This window comes from Planococcus citri, chromosome 3 (genome assembly GCF_950023065.1).
Source record: "Planococcus citri chromosome 3, ihPlaCitr1.1, whole genome shotgun sequence".
NCBI lineage: Eukaryota > Metazoa > Arthropoda > Insecta > Hemiptera > Pseudococcidae > Planococcus > Planococcus citri.
The window spans coordinates 6,236,365-6,255,907 of record NC_088679.1 but is presented as its reverse complement, the minus strand read 5'-3'; the positions used below and the strand labels follow the sequence as shown (position 1 = coordinate 6,255,907).

Sequence of the window (19,543 nt, the reverse complement as noted above, 5' to 3'; positions counted from 1 at the left end):
CCACATGTTGGATTTTTTTGAAAACTATGATAGGTATGTACGTATCATTTTAGGGTTTAGTTATCTACCTGAAAATTTCAGTTTCTGCCTTGTAAAATTTCCTAACTTGATTTATGAAAAAATTTCGTAATCGTCATTTCAAGAAAACAATTTCACGGGCTCGTAAATTTTATTCGGATGGGTTTAGTTTGCATATAAATAGAGCGATTGAACAATGTATTTTTCAATTCGAGTAAAACGTGCAATTGCTGCTTTTAGCTGTAACCTTCGTAACGCGAAGAAAGTTCGTTTTATTCCTGTATAATGTTTTGTTTCGCCAGTGATTAACGTAAAATGAAAATCAAGCTGATAACTTTGTTCTTCATCAGCGCGATGGTGGTATTGATTTCTTTACCATTTAAGCCAACGGCAGCAGCGGATGATGACTTGTGTAATGATAAGGGTGAAAGTGAGTTTCGCGTCTCAGAGATGTGCTCTTCAGATTGGGAGTATCTCGCCGACAGGTCCATTCCTGATTGCTACTGCGACAATTGTCCTTTGAATAAAGATAATTTTTGTAAGCAGAGGCACGAACAAACCGCGACGGCAGCGAAGAACAAACCGCAAAGGTGAAGATCACCACAAAGACGAAACGAGGATCAGGAATGAATATTAATTAATAATCCACAACACAAAATAATGTCACATTTTCGAACATACAATACAAAATATCATACTCGAGTTGATTCATTTTCTAAATCGGCTAAAGGTCTTCAGCCACTCATTTCGTACAAAGTTCCAACTTGAAAGCTCTATTAGAACTCTTTTAAAATAAAAATTGAACTGTGAATCGATGACTGTTTTTGAAAATTCGAAAATAAATTCAAAACCAACGCCCCCCTTAAGAATTTCGCAAAACTCAAAATGGAAAATTTCATGTCACAAAACGCATCCTTGGCATTTCATGTTTTTTTTTTTTTTTTTTTTTTTATACTTAATTTGAGCAGCTGGTGAGGAAAAGTTTTCATTGATTTTGAAAATTTTGTGATTTCTAAACTTTTTAACTGAAACGAGATGTTTACCTATAGGTATCTAATTTTGCCCTCTAAATATTCCAAAATGAAATCAATAAATTTTCAATGAGTATATTTTTACGCTTCTGCTCTCTACAGAAATTATTTCATCTGAAATAAAAATTTTTTTCCAATCCAAAAATCCAAAAAATTTCTGTTTTTGTGGGTAAAACTGCGGTTTTTGATGATTCGTATAGCCGGAACCGTATTTTGCGTTATCGAGTAAAAGTTTTGTTTAAAAATTCGTTCGAAAATAATACATAGGTACTTACGTGGTTATTCGCAGTTTTTGTTATTGTTCGTGAATTATTTTAGTCGTAACTTTGTTTTCGTCATTCGTTTGTAAACCTTCAAGTCGCAACATACGTTAAACGTTATTTGATCGTATTTACGACCATGTTTAAAAGTTCGTTGAACTTTAAAATTTGTTTATTTACATTTTTTTAAAGTGAATATTTTTTATTATTCGACGATGCGTATTATTCAAATTACTGAATAATTTATATTTACGATAACGTGTAGTATTGGTCTGATTTCTACTATCTTCGTGGATTTCGTTATAGTTTTGGTCAATTTTTTTTCTTCAAAATTTCAGTTCTTTACTTATCTAAGTACTTTTTCTAATTCGTCGTCGTCGTCGTAGTCGCGCTCCTTTACAGGAGATAGCGTATACTTCCATCTATATCAGCCGGTTTCTAGCGTATCTGATAGTTTCTTTCAGGGTCTTACAGGGAGAGTTGGCCGGTGAGTTTGTTGTTAACATCTCCGATCGTTTCCTCCCTCTTGTAGCTCTTCCTTGAATTTTCCCCTGTACCGGGCTAGCATGAAAATACCGTTTTCTTGTATTTTATGAGCTAGATACTTTAGCTTTCTGTTCTTTATATCTTCTACTACGACTTTCCGCTCCTCTCCTATTCTTGCTAATACTTCCTGGTTGGTAATGAAGTCCTTCCATGAGATCCGTAGTAGCCTTTGATAGCACCTCATCTCAAAAGCAGATATTTTCTTCTCGCATTCTGCACTCATGGTCCATGTTTCACAGGAATACTTCAGAATGGTCCATACGTAGCATCGCATAATTCTCTTCCTCAGAGCTAGACTCATCGTTTGATTTCCCAGCACATTGGCTAGGTTGTTGAAGGCGCTTTTTGCCATTCCAATCCGTGATTTAATTTCTTTATGATCTCTACTATCATTATTTATCAGCGCTCCAAGGTATCTGAATTGATTTACATTTTCAATTTCTTGAGTTCCAATGTTGATTTTGACCTCCTTTAAGTCTCCTTTGGTAAATCTCATCACCTTGGTCTTGCCTGCATTTATCTTCATTCCATATTTTAATCCAGCACTGTTGATTTGGTCGATCATTTTCTGCATCTGCGCTTCTGTTTCAGCAAGGATAACTTTGTCGTCTGCGTAACTTATTTCATTTATTCTCTTGCTGTTGATCTTGAATCCCATTTGTTTGATTCACGCTTCTCTCATTATTTCTTCTGCGTACACGTTGAACAGCCTAGGTGAGAGGGGACATCCTTATCTCACACCTCTCTTTATACCACATCCATTCTCCGAGTACTCAGATCCAAACTTGATGTTTGCACTCTGCTCCCAGTACAAGTTCTTGATTATCTGCAGGTCTTTGTCATCGATATTGTATTTCTTCAGGATCTCCAGCATATTGAAGTCTCCCATCAAAAACACAACATCATTGTTTTTTGAGCAGCTCATTACTTCTTCTAGGTTATTGTAGAAGTTATTGATTTCTGCTGTACTGCTTTCTGCTGTTGGCGCATAAACTTGAATTATCATGATTGGTTTTGGCTTGACCTCCAATCTCACAAATATTATCCTCTCTGATTTTGGAATTATGGCACTGATTTTATCGCTGATTCTGGTATGTATTAATATACCCACACCTAGTTTGTGTGTGTCTTTTCCAGCGTAGATCATTTCGTAATCCTTATCTACCCGGTTTCTGCCATTTCCAGTCCATTGGGTCTCGCTTATTCCTAATACGTCGATTTGTAATCTCCTGGCTTCCTTGATTACATTGGCAAGTTGTCTAATTTTATACAAGGTTCGTACGTTCCAGGTTGCAACGTTGATGTTGTTCCACCTTGTTTTAACTCCGCATATTCTTAGCACCCTATCCGGCTGCCTTGGCAGATGAGGATCAGCCTGACGGAGACTTAGGGCCATTGCTAAATTGATGTCCATATAATTCTAGGGAGATATAATGGTGTTGGTTTCCCGTTGCTTTCCACCATAGACAATTTCAATGAAACATCACAATGACGTCACTTGACGGACAGCTGCAACGTGATTGGCAAATGGTATAGCAACAATTGTTTGAAAGCGCTTTTGACAGCGTTTTTGGCCCTCAATTAACATTACGTTAAATGGGGAATTTAAAATCTATAAAGAAATTATGAGAAAGGTTGTATGATATTAGGGTCTTTTTCAACGCAGAATCCGAATTTAACAAGCGTTTTCCTCATTTCTTTATAGATTTTAAATTCCCCATTTAACGTAATGCTAATCGAGGGCCAAATTTGTTTGTTGATAATGAAACTGACCAATCACAGCACAGCTGTACGTCAAGTGACATCACTGTGACGTTTCATTGAAATCGTCTATGGTTTTCTGTTGGGGTTTGCTCCCTTAGCTGAATGTGCCAGTTTTTAGGCGCTGGTATTTGCCTTCTCACTCTGAAGCTCTTGAGCTTCCCTGGGGCTGGAACAAGTGAGTTGTTGGTGTTCTGCAGCTGTTATGCATTCTTGTTTGTAATCTGTATTTATGTAGAGGTTTGGCCTTCAGCTGGCCACTCCTCCCCATCGTTCCACCAACTGGAGAATTCTGCTTTGGCCATATTTATCGATTCCGAGTCCATCGAACAGCAACATGTTACCACCCCGCACGACGTGGACGCGTAGAATACCCCTGGTGTTGTCTTCGCCTTCTCATCTGTCCTCAGGGACTGGCTCCTCTTGATGATCCGAGCTACTACCTAGAGACTACCTCTAGCGACAACAACCTGTGCCCCCGCGAGGCGAAATTTTGTAGAAACTTGTATTTTCAAAAATCTACTGGAGGCTCCAGAGCTGCTCAAAATGGTTCGAAACCTTTCTAATTGATCCGAGAAGTCCAAAGTAGGGCGAATGGTGTAACTGCAGCCTCCTAGCTCACCTTCGTTTGTATAGAGGGGCATTTAATGTTATCTAAATATTGTTTATAAAAAACAAAAGCTAAAATATAAATATTCTGTATTCTGTATTCTGTTCTGTTATAAATCAATTGGATAAAAGTTTAATTATTTCCAACTTTTTCTCCAAAATTTGATTTTTAAAATTTCATCAAAAATCGAAAAATGCATTTCAGCATCTTAAAATTTGGCTTAGTAGTGGTCTGGTTTAAAAAATTTTCTGCCAGCTGGCCTTGTTAGAATGCATAGTCTAAAAACTCAATTTAGTCCTGAATTCTCATTTCGATCGGTTATCCAGTATAATATGGATTTTTATGCGATTTTTGAACACCTCTAAGAATTCTGTTGAGGCATTTTTTGACCAATTGAACATTTTTTAAAAAATTATTATTATTAGGTATCATTTTTTGAAGTCTTGTTCGGATCTCAAATGAAATCAAAAATTTTCCTAGCAAGTTCCTTCGTCATTCCTTTTTGAAAAATTTTTGTATTTTTCGCTTTCATATGGCGACAAAACTCATTTTAGACCTCCCTCTCCCTCTCCTTTTCTACGAAGGCACAGCGTAGGTAGGTATATCTCTAGTGATTCAAATATAATGTCAACTGTCAAAGTTGCTTTGGCTTTCCTTCACAGCACACACCAGTAGCACTCATCAATGAATATATAAAACAGGTTCGACGAAAATATTGTCCAACCGGTACAGTATAATCCAGGGCGCAAATCAGCTGAGTATAGAGCGGTGCTCATCAACATACACGACCCATACCCAATATCTAGGTCATCCGCACGATGTGCCACCATAAATATTTGATGTTATATGTTATGTTATCCTAATATCTGGCTTTAAAATGATCATTTCACTATTCTTTTTTTCTTTCTTCTTCTACAAATCGTACAGGTATAGCCTATGAATATTCAACGTAAGGTATTTTAATACCAATTATACGTCGGTTTATTTAATTACCATACACTTTCGCTAGTAAAATATTCTTGTACTCGTATCCTAGTACTATAGCTGTGCAGTGTGTTACTACTCATTCTAGTATCATTTTTATATCTTGCCATTAATGAAGCTCAATTACTTACCCAATTTGAATTAATCCGCCGCACCGGTCGCGTTCACCTGCAACATGAAAAAAAAACAATGCATTAGATTATAATAATTTCACTGTATTTTTTTAATGAGGACAAATGTCCAAGAAATTCGCAATTTATTATGGTACTAGAAGTCATGCCGAGTGTCACACCAGTATATGAACTCGTCTTCGCCAATGTACTCGTATCGTCGCGATGTAAATGATAATAAAACTTATGACACACTGCGATCATGTACGCAGGTTCACTTCTTCCTTTTTTTTTTTCATTTTTTTATTTTCATACCTGTCTATATGTACTTCATTTTTGGAGATCGCGACTGAGCAGTAGGTATCATTAAACAATGGCGTATGCCAAATTTTTCTATGCTCCGAAAACTTATAAGGATGAGACCTGAGACGATTTGAGGAGAAAGTGACATGACAAACGCAGCGAGGAGTGGTAGAGAAAAAATTTAGTCAATGAAAGTTTCCAAATGATTTTATTGCTGGAATTGCTGTCATTTTATCTGCGTGGATACTTGATACACTTACACTTATACCCACCTATAGGTAGTTTTTTACTCGTATACTTAACCTGGTTGATATATTTTTTTTCACGTGGGTGCTTCCTACGTAGGTACAAGTTAATATAAAAACACAATAAAAGTAAAATCGCTCAGACGATGATGACCTTATAAATCTAAGGAGCTCTGCGCGGTAGCTGAATGATGGCATTTATTGCTTGTCTACCGTGTTTGGTCGTACATCATTTATGTATCAGATAAACTTATTCTAGATATTATGCCCTTTTAGCTTTAGATCTCTTTTTTTTAATTTGTGTTTTTTTTTGATACAGGTACCGCGCGATTTAGTTTCGGTAAAAATTCATTTTTAACCGGATTTGGATTGGGATTCCTTGCATTTGGACTGAAAAAATTACTATTACCTATTTTTATCGGAGCGCAAATCGTCAAGTCTATTTTAATTGCGATGTTCTTACCAAGTATTTTAGGAAGTGTTGGTAAACTAGTCGGTAAAGGTGAGTATTTCCGGTCATACATTAACATTATGCTACGTAATTTTTAATGTTGGTAATATGTAATGGGCACGAGCCTGAAAAAATGTAGTTCATTAGAAAAATTGAGCAGAGTTTTCATGAATGGTCTCTTTAGATTTTGTTCAATTTTTTTCACAAGATCGGCCCACCCAAAACTAAAAAGAACACTGTTGAAAATGTAAGCCTTCAACTGAAAATTTAGTCATTCTGGGAAGACTCCCCCAAGCTTTCGAAAAATGAGAAAAGTTCTAAAATTAAAATGTTTACCTTTTTCCATTCCGGTCCAATTTCACAAAAAAAAAATAAAGAACAAAAAACAAAAAAAAACATTTGGTTCTCAGATAATTTTCACCCCCCCCCCAACCTCTCATATGCAGAAAAAATGGAACTTGAGCAACTCTCTCCGCCCGTCCCCCACCCCAAAAAAAAGTTGAAATTTTTGTAATACATTCTCATTTACATCAGAAAAGCTCTAATTAGTGGTTTTGACGCCGCCTCTCCCTCCACCCCATGATGACAAAATAGAACCTGGGCCTCTAAAATTTCAAAAAATGATTGCATCAGGTGTACAGAGTTATATAGATACAAAATTTCTCATCCAGAAATTGAAAATTAGGAAAAAGAATACTTACTGACATAAATTTATTTCATTTTACGTTTTTTTTTTCAATTTTGTGATCTCTAATTTTTCATTTTTTCTTGATTTTTTCCAATTTTGGGAAGGGGTCGAAATTTTGACTCACAATATTTTTATTGTAAGTTTTTCAAAATTATCAACTATTTAAGTATTTATATCTCATTCATTATTTTTTGACTTTTCAACTTTGGTTGTGCCTTTAAATACGAGGGTAAACATTCATGGGAGGATCGAGGGAGAGTTTTTTTTAAAGGGGGCTGTTCAAATAGACCTTGAATAGAAATGGAGAATTTCTTTTAAAAATTTACAAAATTCATTTTTTACTTATTTTTTTTTTAATTTTCTCAACTTAGGAAGCCCCAAATTCTGACACAGAGATGAAATTGGAAAAAAGTTACCTTTTTTATTTTATTCTTTTCATTTTTTTTCAACTTTGAGGAGCCTCTAATGACTTTCAGAAAGGTTTTGATCACAAACAGAAAATGTTGGAAAAAATCAACGCATCAATTCAAACATTTAAAAATTTTTATTTATTGAACTTTGGAAGCTTAGAATTCTGACAAACAGATGTTTGATTGTTCTCAAATTTTTCTCTCTAAACAAGAGAGTTCTCAGAAGGATTTTGACTAAAAATAACAAATTGCAATCTTTTTTCACACACTTGAAAATTATTTTTCAATTTTCAAGGGACTCCATAAACAAGGGCATCATGACATTATGAAAGAGACCGAGGGACTTTTTTTGTTGAAAAATGAGGTTTTTTGGATAAAATATGATGCAGAAATGGTAAATTTTCAAAAAAAAAAACTCTAATTTTTAATTGATTCTATTTTTTTTAAATTTCCACAACTGTGGGATGTTCAATTGCAAGTAAACTAACATAGCCAAGCAGGGCTGGTACGGTTTTTTCTCGAAAATAAGATTATTTGACAGCATTCTGGAGCAGAAATTAAATTTAGTTGGGTAAATTGAATTGTTATCATTTTTTGATTTTTTTTTTCGGTTTGTGAGTAGGCGTTCTGGAAATTTTTTTGAACTTGAAGGAAAATTTCAAAAAATGGAAAATTATTTCCTCATGAAGCCCAATAACTTTAGAGGGTAATAGCACAAAAATTAAACTTTCAAATAAGAGTCATTCTTTGATTTAGCAGTCAGTTTTGATAAAAAAAAAAAAAAAAATAGAAAAATGAAATAGCATCATATTCATTATGGTTAATTCAAAGGCGCTGAATACGAATGTAGACTTATTTTTTCAAATTAATCTTTCCCCTCACTTCAGTTACTTTAAACGCAATATAAATGGCGAAAAATTGAAAAGGGTGCTTCATGGTGTTATTTTTTCAATGATTATTAAATTATTGATTAATTTTTCAAATACTCATTGTTCCTCTAGCGTCATAATTTTGAAAAAATCTGGAAAAAATATGAAAATGGGATTTGCATTTTCAAAAATTTACCAAAATTTGAGAAATTAAGTGCGCAGCAAAGAAAATTTTATAGCAGTGTGATTTTGGATTATTTTCCATTTTTTTCGATATCAGCTCAAAATTCTTCTGTTGATTGAAATACTTACTTAATACTTTATCCTTTGAAAAGGTCAAATCCCTTATGTATAAATAATCGAATATTGATTGCCACAATGTTCGGATCTGAACAATTTTTTTCGCTTGTTTTGAAAGTTATGCTCAACCTGGGACAAAGCACTCATGAGTGAGTCGATTTTCACCCTCCAAATGCATGCTGAAAGCTTCAGCTTTCTCGTATAGGTATGTACTAGGTACATAAATACAGGCTGTCAAATTTTTTTGGAATTTTAATCAAGTGTTTTCATCGAACAAAAAAACTATTTTGATGTACGAGTAGGTACCTACTTATTTCAAATTTAAAACAAAATTTTCGTTCTCAAAATTAAGTTTTGAAATCTTTCAATCTTCCATCACATATAACTCCTAACCAAGTTATGAAAAAACTTTTTAAAAAAACACTTGAAAATTTGATAAGTACCTACCTACCTACCTAGATATTTAATATTTCTAAGTGAAATTAGGTAATGAATTTTTTGAAGATTTTTTAAGGTTCTTGGAATCTATGTTGAACACAAAAGCTGAATTATTTTCACAGAATTCATGCATTAATTATTTCATCAACATTTTTTAGACTAATTTCTTCGGGTGGAGGTTGAAAAACTCTAAATCAATATTCTAGAAATTTTAAGATCAATTTTGGCGATTTTTGTTAAAATATTTTGCAAAAGTAATGGACAGAAATTTGACAGTCAACAATTTTTCCATCTCTTAATCATAAGTTTGATTGCACTCAAACGTCAAAAAAATAAAATAAGATATGAACAGGAAAACAATCTCTTTTGAGATCAAGGGTGAAATTTTCAAATTTTTGAAAAGCTGAAGTAGGTACCTAATCAGAATTTTTACAGAAGACTTCTCTGAAAAAGAAATTAAATTCATTCATCACCCATATATTTATGAATTTATGATCTACTGAGAAGGTTTCCTGATTGATAATTTTTCTAGATAAAATTTCGATGAATTCAAACACCATTTCACTCCTACACGTTTAAATTCAAACAATTACCACCCGATTAATTCAAATCTCAATTCTAGGTGTAACCACATTCGCTCAATCCTCGGGCTCGTCGAATTTCGCCGGAGCTGGCAGCGACAACATAAATGATTTCGATTTCAAAGACACAGCTCAGACGACCAACAACAACTACGATTCGGAGAGCGCCGGTTCCGATAACGCATACAATACAGTATGGACGTATCCGTCAGCCAGTGCCAATAATATGTTAAGCAGTAATAATATGCTACAATACCCAGATATGGCTAATTACCTGCAACAGCAACAGCCAGCATCCACTATGGCAGTAGCACCACCGTTTAGTCCAATCGGATCGAATGGATTATTTAGCAATACACAATATAACACTGATTACGATATCAGTGGGAATGTCAAACAACCTGTAAGGTAAGTCATCACATCATTTTTTTTCTCTAGCACTTACATATGTATTCAATTCTTTGATGAAAGAATTTAAAGCTTCGAATGGATATAACATTCGTGTCCATCAAATTATCAAGCACTAGGTAGTCTCTAAAAGCATCATCTACTCTACCTCGCCTCGTGTGAAAATATCTAAAATACATTTTCGTCTGTGGTCTTTGTGACCCATACACAGTTACACACCCGCCATCATCTTCATCACATCTTGGTCAAGGTTAATGGTCATTAAACTGGACAAAGTTCACGCCAGTTCAGCTCAGCACATCATAGAGGACAGTACCGTGTAAATGTAAACGTAGGTCTAGGTGCTCAACTGAACTGCCCAACAAAGCACTCACGCGTTCTTGATACAAAATCCGGAAATCGATCGCTTAAGTGTACCATTAAATCCCATAGAACTAATTTCTTTGTATTAGGAAACTACAAGCTCGTAATGATCCAAATTCGTAGATCACAAAGAGATGAGAAAGAGAAACCCCTTTTGCATTCGAAATTTAAACTGGGTTAAACTAGATATCTCGTAGTAGTTTCGAGTGAAAATCAAGATACCTACCTAAAATCTACCAAAGACAGTGGCCAGCTGAGGAATGCAAATATCTGATCATAAATCTATCGTGGTGAAAATTTGGAAGAGCTTTAGAGTTTATAGAGCTGTGTCAAGTTCATGGTAACCGGTTCAACGACGACGAGTGTATGGTAATTGAACTCTACTGTCACCAGTCCACTGATGAGTAATTATTACGATAAGGTAGCTTCGTCACGTCGTCGGTTAAATGCGGATATCATTAAATTTTAAATGACTTAATTTCCAGTGACCTTTACACTATATTCAACTTATTTTATACAAACTACACAAAAAAAAAAATCAGCGAACACGTAATTAAAAAACCATGGCTATCTTTCATTATCGTCTCGTTTGGTTTTTTTCCACCAACAAAGTCATTTCTGGACTAAAAAACCTAATATTTCTGCTCAAACAACAACAGCTTTTGACATCTGAATAAATTTACGTACGTTGTTGCGAAAAACTAGGCCAAATATCGACGATTAATAATAACGATAATTTTTCGAATGAAAGGAAAAAAAGCTACCCAGCCCCCTTTTTTTAAACGTTGTCGTGTGCCAATGAGAGAAAGTCAATGAAAAATAAATCGCTTGACGAATAGTTATAGTTGTTTAATAACAATACAAAATGAACAAGTAGGTGAAAGGAAAGAACGAATCAGATAAGAGAAGCACTCTAGACGCACGCGGAACTTGAGTCTGTATAGAATACCTAAACTTATACGTGTGTGTTGATGGTCTGGTGGCTTTTTATTTACGTATAGTACGTTTTTTTCTCCTTTTAATCTGCGGTAGTTTTGCGGATTAGGTTTATTAAAAATTCTTCCATCTATAGTATAGGTATCTGCATCTGAGCATCTCTATCTCTCTGTCTCTTTTCATCGCGACGATTCACATATCACCAGCAGTATCATAAACAATCCGTCGCAGATCAAACAATACCAATACAGACGAATAGTATCCGCGAATCAATCGACGATATAAGCTTTTATTGTATTTTTTTCTACGAGTGTATTCGAACGCGAGAGTTGAAAAATTTAATTATTGAACTGGCCAACTACTCACGTGATAATATGTATTCCTAATTCTACGATAAACTCCACGTTGCGTTGTTCAGGTATCTGTATGGTGCATCTGCGTCACGTCTCGTAACACTCATACCTTTACCTACTACGCTGATTCATTAACATTCTAATTATTACGTACGTTTGTTGGTACCGAAAATCGTAGCTACGTATTCGCGAATGAATGCCCCTCTAATTACCTCGAAATCGATTCGTATCATCGTTTATTTCCGGATGCTATAAAAATGAGAGGAAAACGTGTACGAATTGACCCAAGTTATGGGCCATAAATCTTGTTCTGAGTTTTTACTTCCAAGATAGATTGTTTTTATACCTCACAAGGGAAATATTCCAACCGGTCCAAAAAATTTTGAACAGGGCAGAGAGGAATCGAAAGAGGACTGCAAAATATACTTTCAGCCAAAATTTCAAATGATGAAATTCATTTTTACATTTTTGGAAAATTTTCAAAAATTCAAATTTGGGTCAATAAAATTAGAAAAAAATTAAAATGTCAGCAAATTGACCTAGAAAGCTGAAATTTGGTTTGTATGCTATTTTTGACATTCCAAGACCATTGGTGGTGGTTTTGAACCACTCTGGAGCCTCCAGCGAATTTTCGATTTCTCCAGTTTTCGAAAAAACGCTGAAAATGAAATTCAGTACCTTTAAACTCAAATGCATTATACTTATTTGCGATCTTTTCGATCAATTTAGGGACGTATTATTAAAATGTTTTGTGCTGGTTCGAATCTAAATTTTTTTGTTGAGTGATTAAACTATTTTTTGAAAAAAAATCGTCTTTCATGGACGCGTGAACAAAAAAAAGCTGAAATTTGGTTCGTGCCCTATTTTTGGCCTGCCGAGTCGATTGGTGATGGTTTCGAACCGTTCTGGGGACTCCAGCGGATTTTGATTTTTCTCATTTCTGCAGAAATAATCACTGGAAAAAATTTTGGATTTGAACGAGCCCAGAAATAGTTTTAAAAAATTAGCCAAAATCGCTACAATGTACCACAAAGATAGTAATTCTGAGTTAATGTTGCTGAATTTCAATTTCACCCCACTTACGGCGTTACTTCGAAAATTGAATAAACTGAAAATCTGCTGGAAGCCTCCAGAACGCGTTGAATCTGTCACCAATCTACTCGGAAGGTCAGAAATAGAGTACAAATCGAATTTTAGCTTTTTTTGTGCATGGGTTCGCAAAATAGGTACTTACAATTTTATCTTCTTTTTTTTCAAAAATAATCACAGGAGAAAATTTTGAATTTGAACTGGTACCAAGAGATTTCGATAAAACGTGTCTAAATCAATCGAAAGGATCGCAAATATGATAGGTAGATCCAAATTTAAAGGAGCTAAATTTCATTTTCAATCTATTTACTGCGTTTTTTTTTTTTGAAAACTGGTGAAACTGAAAATTTGCTAGAGGCTTCAAAACGGCTCGAAATCGTCACCAGTGGACTTGGCATATCGAAAATAGGATATACAAACCAAATTTCAGCTTTTTAGGTTAATTTGCTGACATTTTGATTTTTTATAATTTCATTTTCAGCTCATAAGAGAAGTCCTGATAAGGCCATTTTTTGGCATGAGAAAGATATCGGCTCGACCACTTTTAAAATGTAATAATTGTCGCAAATACGAATCCGTGGTTAGTGAACCAAAAATGACCATTTTTGAGCTCCAGGGGTTCCCAAAATTGTGCATAAAAAATAGATTTTGAGTACTTACATATCATTTTTAAAACCTTTTTCAGTCTGTTTGAACTCTATAAACGTTATGTGCGGTGATTTTCCTATTTTCGACCCTCGGGGCAGAAATTGGGGGAGAGGGAGGATTAATTTTTGGAAAATTTTGTTACCATCATTTTGAACCTACCCCTTTGAAACTCGCTAAAAAAAAAGTAGGTGTCCGAAAGACCTCCATCCTACCAAACTTTGAGCTCAATAAGGAGAGTTTTTCTTTTCCAATTATTGGACTCCTTAGTTTTGGTTCATCCTTTACCTGGCATGTGCTTGAAAATTTTTCATTTGATTTTTCCTGTCAACTTTTACAATTGAAGTTTTTTGGGTCAAAAATAAAAAAAAAAAAAAAAACTCTGAAAAAACGTTCAAATCACGTTTTAACGATTTTAACGAAGTAAAATCTCAGAATTTGATCAAAAATAGCTCAATTAAGTATGAAAGTTACAAGAAAACCAAATGAAAAGAAAAAAATAAATTTGAACCAAAACTAGTAAATTTTGAAAAACTTGACCAAAAGGAGGAGTTGCGATAAGGCCATTTTTTGGCCCCACCCAGTTTTCGACGCGATCACTCTAAAAATGTTGTAATAAATGTCCGAAATACGAATCCGTGGTTAGTTAACCCAAAATCACCATTTTTGGGCTCCAGGGGTTCCCAAAGTTGCGAATAAGAAAATGATTTTAAGAGCCACTGAGTATTATTTTCAAAAACTTTTTTAGCGTAAAATATCTGTTTGAAGCCGATAAACGTTATGAGAGGAGATTTTTTTATTTTCGACCCTCGGAGGCACAAATTGGGGGGATTTTGATTTTTGGAAAATTTTGGAACCCCCATTTTGATCCTACCCCGTTGAACCTCGCTAAAAAACTTTTCACAGTTTATTAGTATCTGAGAGACCTCCATCCTACCAAATTTTGAGCTCAATAAAAATTTTCGCTGGTAAGTACTCAAAAATCCAATTTTCCAATTTTTTGTCATTTCGATATTTTGGGAACCCCTGGAAAACTAGAAACCTGCAATTTGCGCCAAACGTAACGTTTTGAGGTATATGGTCGATTATCTAGATGAAAAAGTTGAATTAAGCTCCCTGTAAGTATATTCGTAATTTTGAACCCTTTTTTTAGAGCCCGACATTTTAGGCACCCCTAAAAAAAGCGTTTTTGCATATTTTTCGAATAAATTGAAGAATTTACATTTTAAATACACTAGCAAGTGCTCGATAATTTTTCATATGATTTTTCCTGTAACTTTCAAAATTGAGCTATTTTGGGTCAAATTCTGAGATTTAACTCTTCGAAAAGATGTTAAAATCACGTTTTCACGATTTCATCAAAGTAAAAATCTCAGAATTTGACCCAAAATAGCTCAATTCGGCTTCAAACTGATACGTATTTTACGCTAAAAAAGTTTTTGAAAATAATACTCAGTGGTTCCTAAAATCATTTTCTTATTCACAACTTTGGGAACCCCTGGAACCCAAAAAATTGTGATTTTGAGCTAACCACGGATTCGTATTTCGGACATTTATTACAACATTTTTAGAGTTATCGAGTCGAAAACTAGGTGGGGCCAAGAAATGGCCTTATCGCAACTCCTCCTTTACCAAAATGGTCAAAAAGAAAGTAAATCCGAATTTAAAATCGCTGAATTTTATTTTGACCCTTTTTATGACATTTTTTAAAACCTGGAGAATTCATAAATTAGCTAGAGGCTCCAGTACGGCTCAAAGCCATCACCAATCGACTCGAGACATCAAAAGTGGGGTACAAATCAATTCTCAACTTTTTCCGTTCACTCGTTCGCTAACTGTAAATTTGTTTTTTTCTCAAGAATAGGCAATTTCTTAAGATTTTGGACTTGATTTGGCACCATCACAGATTCAGAAAACGTGTGCCAAAATAGATCGAAAAGATGATAAATTTGAGTTTATGGCTGCTAAATTTCATTTTGAACCTTTTTATGGCACATACACGAAAACTGGAGACTTAGAAAATCCACTGGAGGTCCCAGAACTACTCGAAATCATCACCAATTGACTCCAGAGGTCAAAAATGGGCTGTGAACCAAATTCTGAAAAATGGACCATTTGAAATTAGGCCATAAAAAATAAAAAAAATAAAAAATCGAGAAATTCCTTGAAACGAAAACCAATTTACAATGAGCTACTTGAACATTTATCATTATGATCACATCATACGTATTTTGGATCGAGCACCCTACGTGTTGATTTTTTATCGAAACTGTTTACTTTTCGTTTAAACTTATCTTTAATCTCGACGAGTTGTTCTAAATAATAAGTACGTTTGACATTTTCAAGTAGGAAACACCTATTCCTATTTATACTTGAGTATTTATCTGCAAATCATCCTATACTCCACGTACCTATTCACGTAAACATCTAATAAAAGTGCTTTCGTCACTTGATCGAGTAAATTTTATTTTACCTGTTGTCTTCCATCATTCCCTCTCTATACCTACCTACACTTGTGTTCAAATCACGTGTACACGAACAAGAATCCTCCAGACCTACCTAATCAACTGGTACGATGGGTACAATGATACAATCAACAAAAATGTATAGCCACTAAATCATCTCATCTCGGCAGTCTGCAGCGGTATTCGTATAGTGTATTAATGATTTCGACGTTGAACTCTGATAACCTGAAAATTAAATTCTAGATTCCGTCAAATAAGAGAGGGCAAGTCTCATCACTAAAACTATGCCGGTTTTTGTCAGACGCTCAGCCAGCTTAAAAATAGTATGCCAAGTTCGATAGGTTTACCCGGATACGTAAAAAGGTACCATATACATACGAGGAATACCAATATTTAGAATGAAAATCAACCTCATAGTTCTGTAAACGAAAATATCTTCGTGGGTTAACACAAAACCTCAAAGGTCTTTTATGCATAGCTATATAGCTATCGCACAAAAACACTGTGTAAAACTTTCATTAGAATGCATGCATTGTATACGAGTACGTGGTACTTAATCTTTGCAAGAATAACCTGACCTAATACATTTTATAGTGTAATGGTCGCGTGAACGTAGCAAATAACGAGTAAATGCTTACCTAGCATCAAATTACCAACGATATCGTTCAAAAGAACCCCTATTGATAGATAAGTTCGTGATTAAACTCTCGAGTGTAATTATACCGTCTCGAAATAATTGGTATCCCGTCAAGATTTTTACTTTTTATCCATTTCGCCGAAAGGCTCACTCACTTACTCGTCTCTCACGATTGACGGATCTTCTTCAAAAATATTTATGCGAATTCATCCCGAATAAATAGTAACCTTTCATCGTGTTGAAATTGCAATAAGCATAGACAAACAGAAGACCACGATGTGTTTATTAAACTATTTGTTTACCTGTAATGACTCGTGAGCTTACGATCGAGTAGCTGGCTGACTTTACTTTGTTCATAATGCGATAGAAACTGGCATTATTTAATTTATAATTAACGCGATGACGACGCGGTAAACGACAATTTATGCTTGGTAGGTACATTGTGAGGTACTGGAATTAATTCGGCGTAATAAATAGGTAGGTAATTTTCATTGTAAGTACGCGGATTTTTTCTTTTTGTAGGTATGCTTAAAGTATAGGGTCAGATGAGGAAACGGTACTCAAAATGCTAATTTTGCTATGATGTAGGTAGTAGGTACTAAAGGTAGTGCCCCAACGTATCTAGGTATACGAATATACCTGTAAATTATAAATTATTACCGGATTGAAAGACCTACGTATACGGCCCATATTTTATTAGGCACATTCGTATCCCACTCGAGATAAACTTCTGATGACTCTATCTATATGTACCAGTCAACTTTAAGAAAGTCAATAAATACCTGCTGACTGAAACAACGGGAAGATAGCCAATAGGTACATTTAAAATGACTCATAATTCGAAGAAAAACACTCGATAATACGGCGAAGTGTATACCTATGTTTATCTGTATACCTGGCCGAGAATATATGCTCAATCATGCCCTATCCAAGAGTTCTAGTTTTTCTAAAAACCACCTGTTCCAATTTAGGTAGGTATATACGGTTCAAATGTACCAATTTTTACTGATTGGTAGGTAGGAATAAATTGATAGGTACGTAAACAAAATTTTTTCAAGTTTGAGTATCATTTTTGGTTGTCATTCTTTAAATATTTTTTTTGGAAAAATCTTTTCATAACGATTTTTGAGAAAGTTTTCTATCAAATTTTGGGGTCATTCCACGTCAATTCGACCAAGAAGTGGTAAGGGGTAGTCGGAAATTTTTTTGAAATTTTTCCTCTGAAAAGACCTTCTGAAAGGATGACCAATGACTCATCACAATAAAATAAAATTCAAAAAATTCAAAAAATAAACCTTAATTTTTTTGTTATGAGGGTGATTTTTATCAACTTCTTCATGAAATACGTCAGAAAGAGGTCAAAATAAGACAACTGAATAAATTTGAAATTCTTTTGATGTTTGGAATTGAAAATTGAATTTTTTCGAATTTTGATTTTTTTTGTTATGAGTTCATTTCATTGAGTGAAAAGGGGTTTTCAACTTTTTCAACGGATACGTGAAAATAGGGGTCAAATGGGTCAACTTCACTAGTCAAAACTTTTTTTCATGTTTTAAATAAAAAAATCGCATTTTTTTGCAAACTTTAATTTTTTTAAAATCGACTTCACGAAATAATGCCACCCCAATTTCTTAATACGTTGTTCAGCATGAAAAGTTGTTCTTAATATATTTTTTTCAGAATTTTTGAGAGTCGGAACGATATGAAAACTACGTTTTGAAACTTTTCGAGCTAATTTTTCTTACGAAAAAAAGTGGCAACACTGATTTTTACGATATCACCGAAAAGCCTTTCAAACCCTCTAACTATTGGAAAAAGTTTCATTTTGGTAGGTATCGCGGTTATCGAGTAATCCACTGCTGAAATATATAGATGATATTTCAAGTTCACTGAAAACCTTGACACCCCCTAGCAGCCTTTAAAAAAGGGCTAGAGGGCTGCGATTTGCGCCATTGGTCAATTGGTCATCCCTTCAAAAGGACTTTCTACAAGAAAAATGTCCAAAAAAATCGCCGACCCCCCTCCCCCTTCCCACAGTTGCATACTAAATCTCGGGTGTTCGGCTCATTTAGGTATAAAATTTCAACTTTTTTGCCTACTTTGGTGCAAATTCTAAATTTAAAAGTTTTTCAAAAGCCAAACCTCACAAAAAAATATTCTATCGACTCAAAAAATTTAGAACTGGACGTAGTAGAATCAAATGTAAATGAACTCATGATACACAACCAATTCAAATTTCATTGGCTAAATTTCTTTTCTCAATTTTTTGGAGAATTTTGGAAATTTCAAATTTAGCCTCTTTTCCAGCATTTTTTTTGAAAACTGGAGAATTCGAAAGTTCGCTGGAAGCTTTAGAATCAGCTTGAAACCATCACCGAAATTGACTCAGGGAATCCTAACAAGTCCACAAATGGGTACTTCTGCAAATTTTAGCATTTTTCATTTACTTGCCCGCGAATAGTGAATTTTTCATGTTAAAAAACGCTATACATATTGCTGGAAAAATTTTCGGATTTGAATCGACACGAATGGATTTTGAAAACAGTTGTCTAAATTGATCAATAGGGTCACAAAAACGCTAAATCAGAGTTCTTAGGTTCTGGAATTTCATTTTGACCTTATTTATAATTTTTTTTTTTGAAAACTGGCACATTCTAAAATCCACTGGAGGCTTCAAAACTGCTCGAAACCATCACCAATGGATGTGGGTGGTCAAAAATAGCATAAAAACTGAATTTAACTTTTTTACCTTGATTTGATCAAATTTCGATTATTTTTCGTAAGAAATGACCTGAATTTGAAATTTCAAAAATTTTTCAAATGAATTATTTCAGCTGTGGGAATTTTCATTAAGGCCTGAGGGTGTATTTTGAGGTTCTCTTTTGATTTTCCTGAGTCGATGTCAAAAAATTTGTTAGTCAATTGGGTCACCATTCTGATAGAATTTGAAACATTTTTAAATTTTAAATTTCCATCATAACAAAATCAAAATTTTATCTATAATTGAGAACAAAAGCTAAAATCTTACCCTATTTTTAATCT

At 34.4% G+C, this 19,543-nt stretch overlaps 1 protein-coding gene across 1 annotated transcript in view; it reads left to right on the top strand.

Annotated features, from left to right (window-relative positions):
* Osi24 (Protein) overlaps window positions 1-19,543 on the top strand; it is a 70,202-nt gene that overhangs the window by 38,172 nt on the left and 12,487 nt on the right. The window contains exons 3-4 of the mRNA XM_065355825.1: window positions 6,188-6,370; window positions 9,647-10,013. Of these exons, the coding sequence (XP_065211897.1) occupies window positions 6,188-6,370; window positions 9,647-10,013 (550 nt within the window). The remainder of the gene's footprint in view (window positions 1-6,187; window positions 6,371-9,646; window positions 10,014-19,543) is intronic.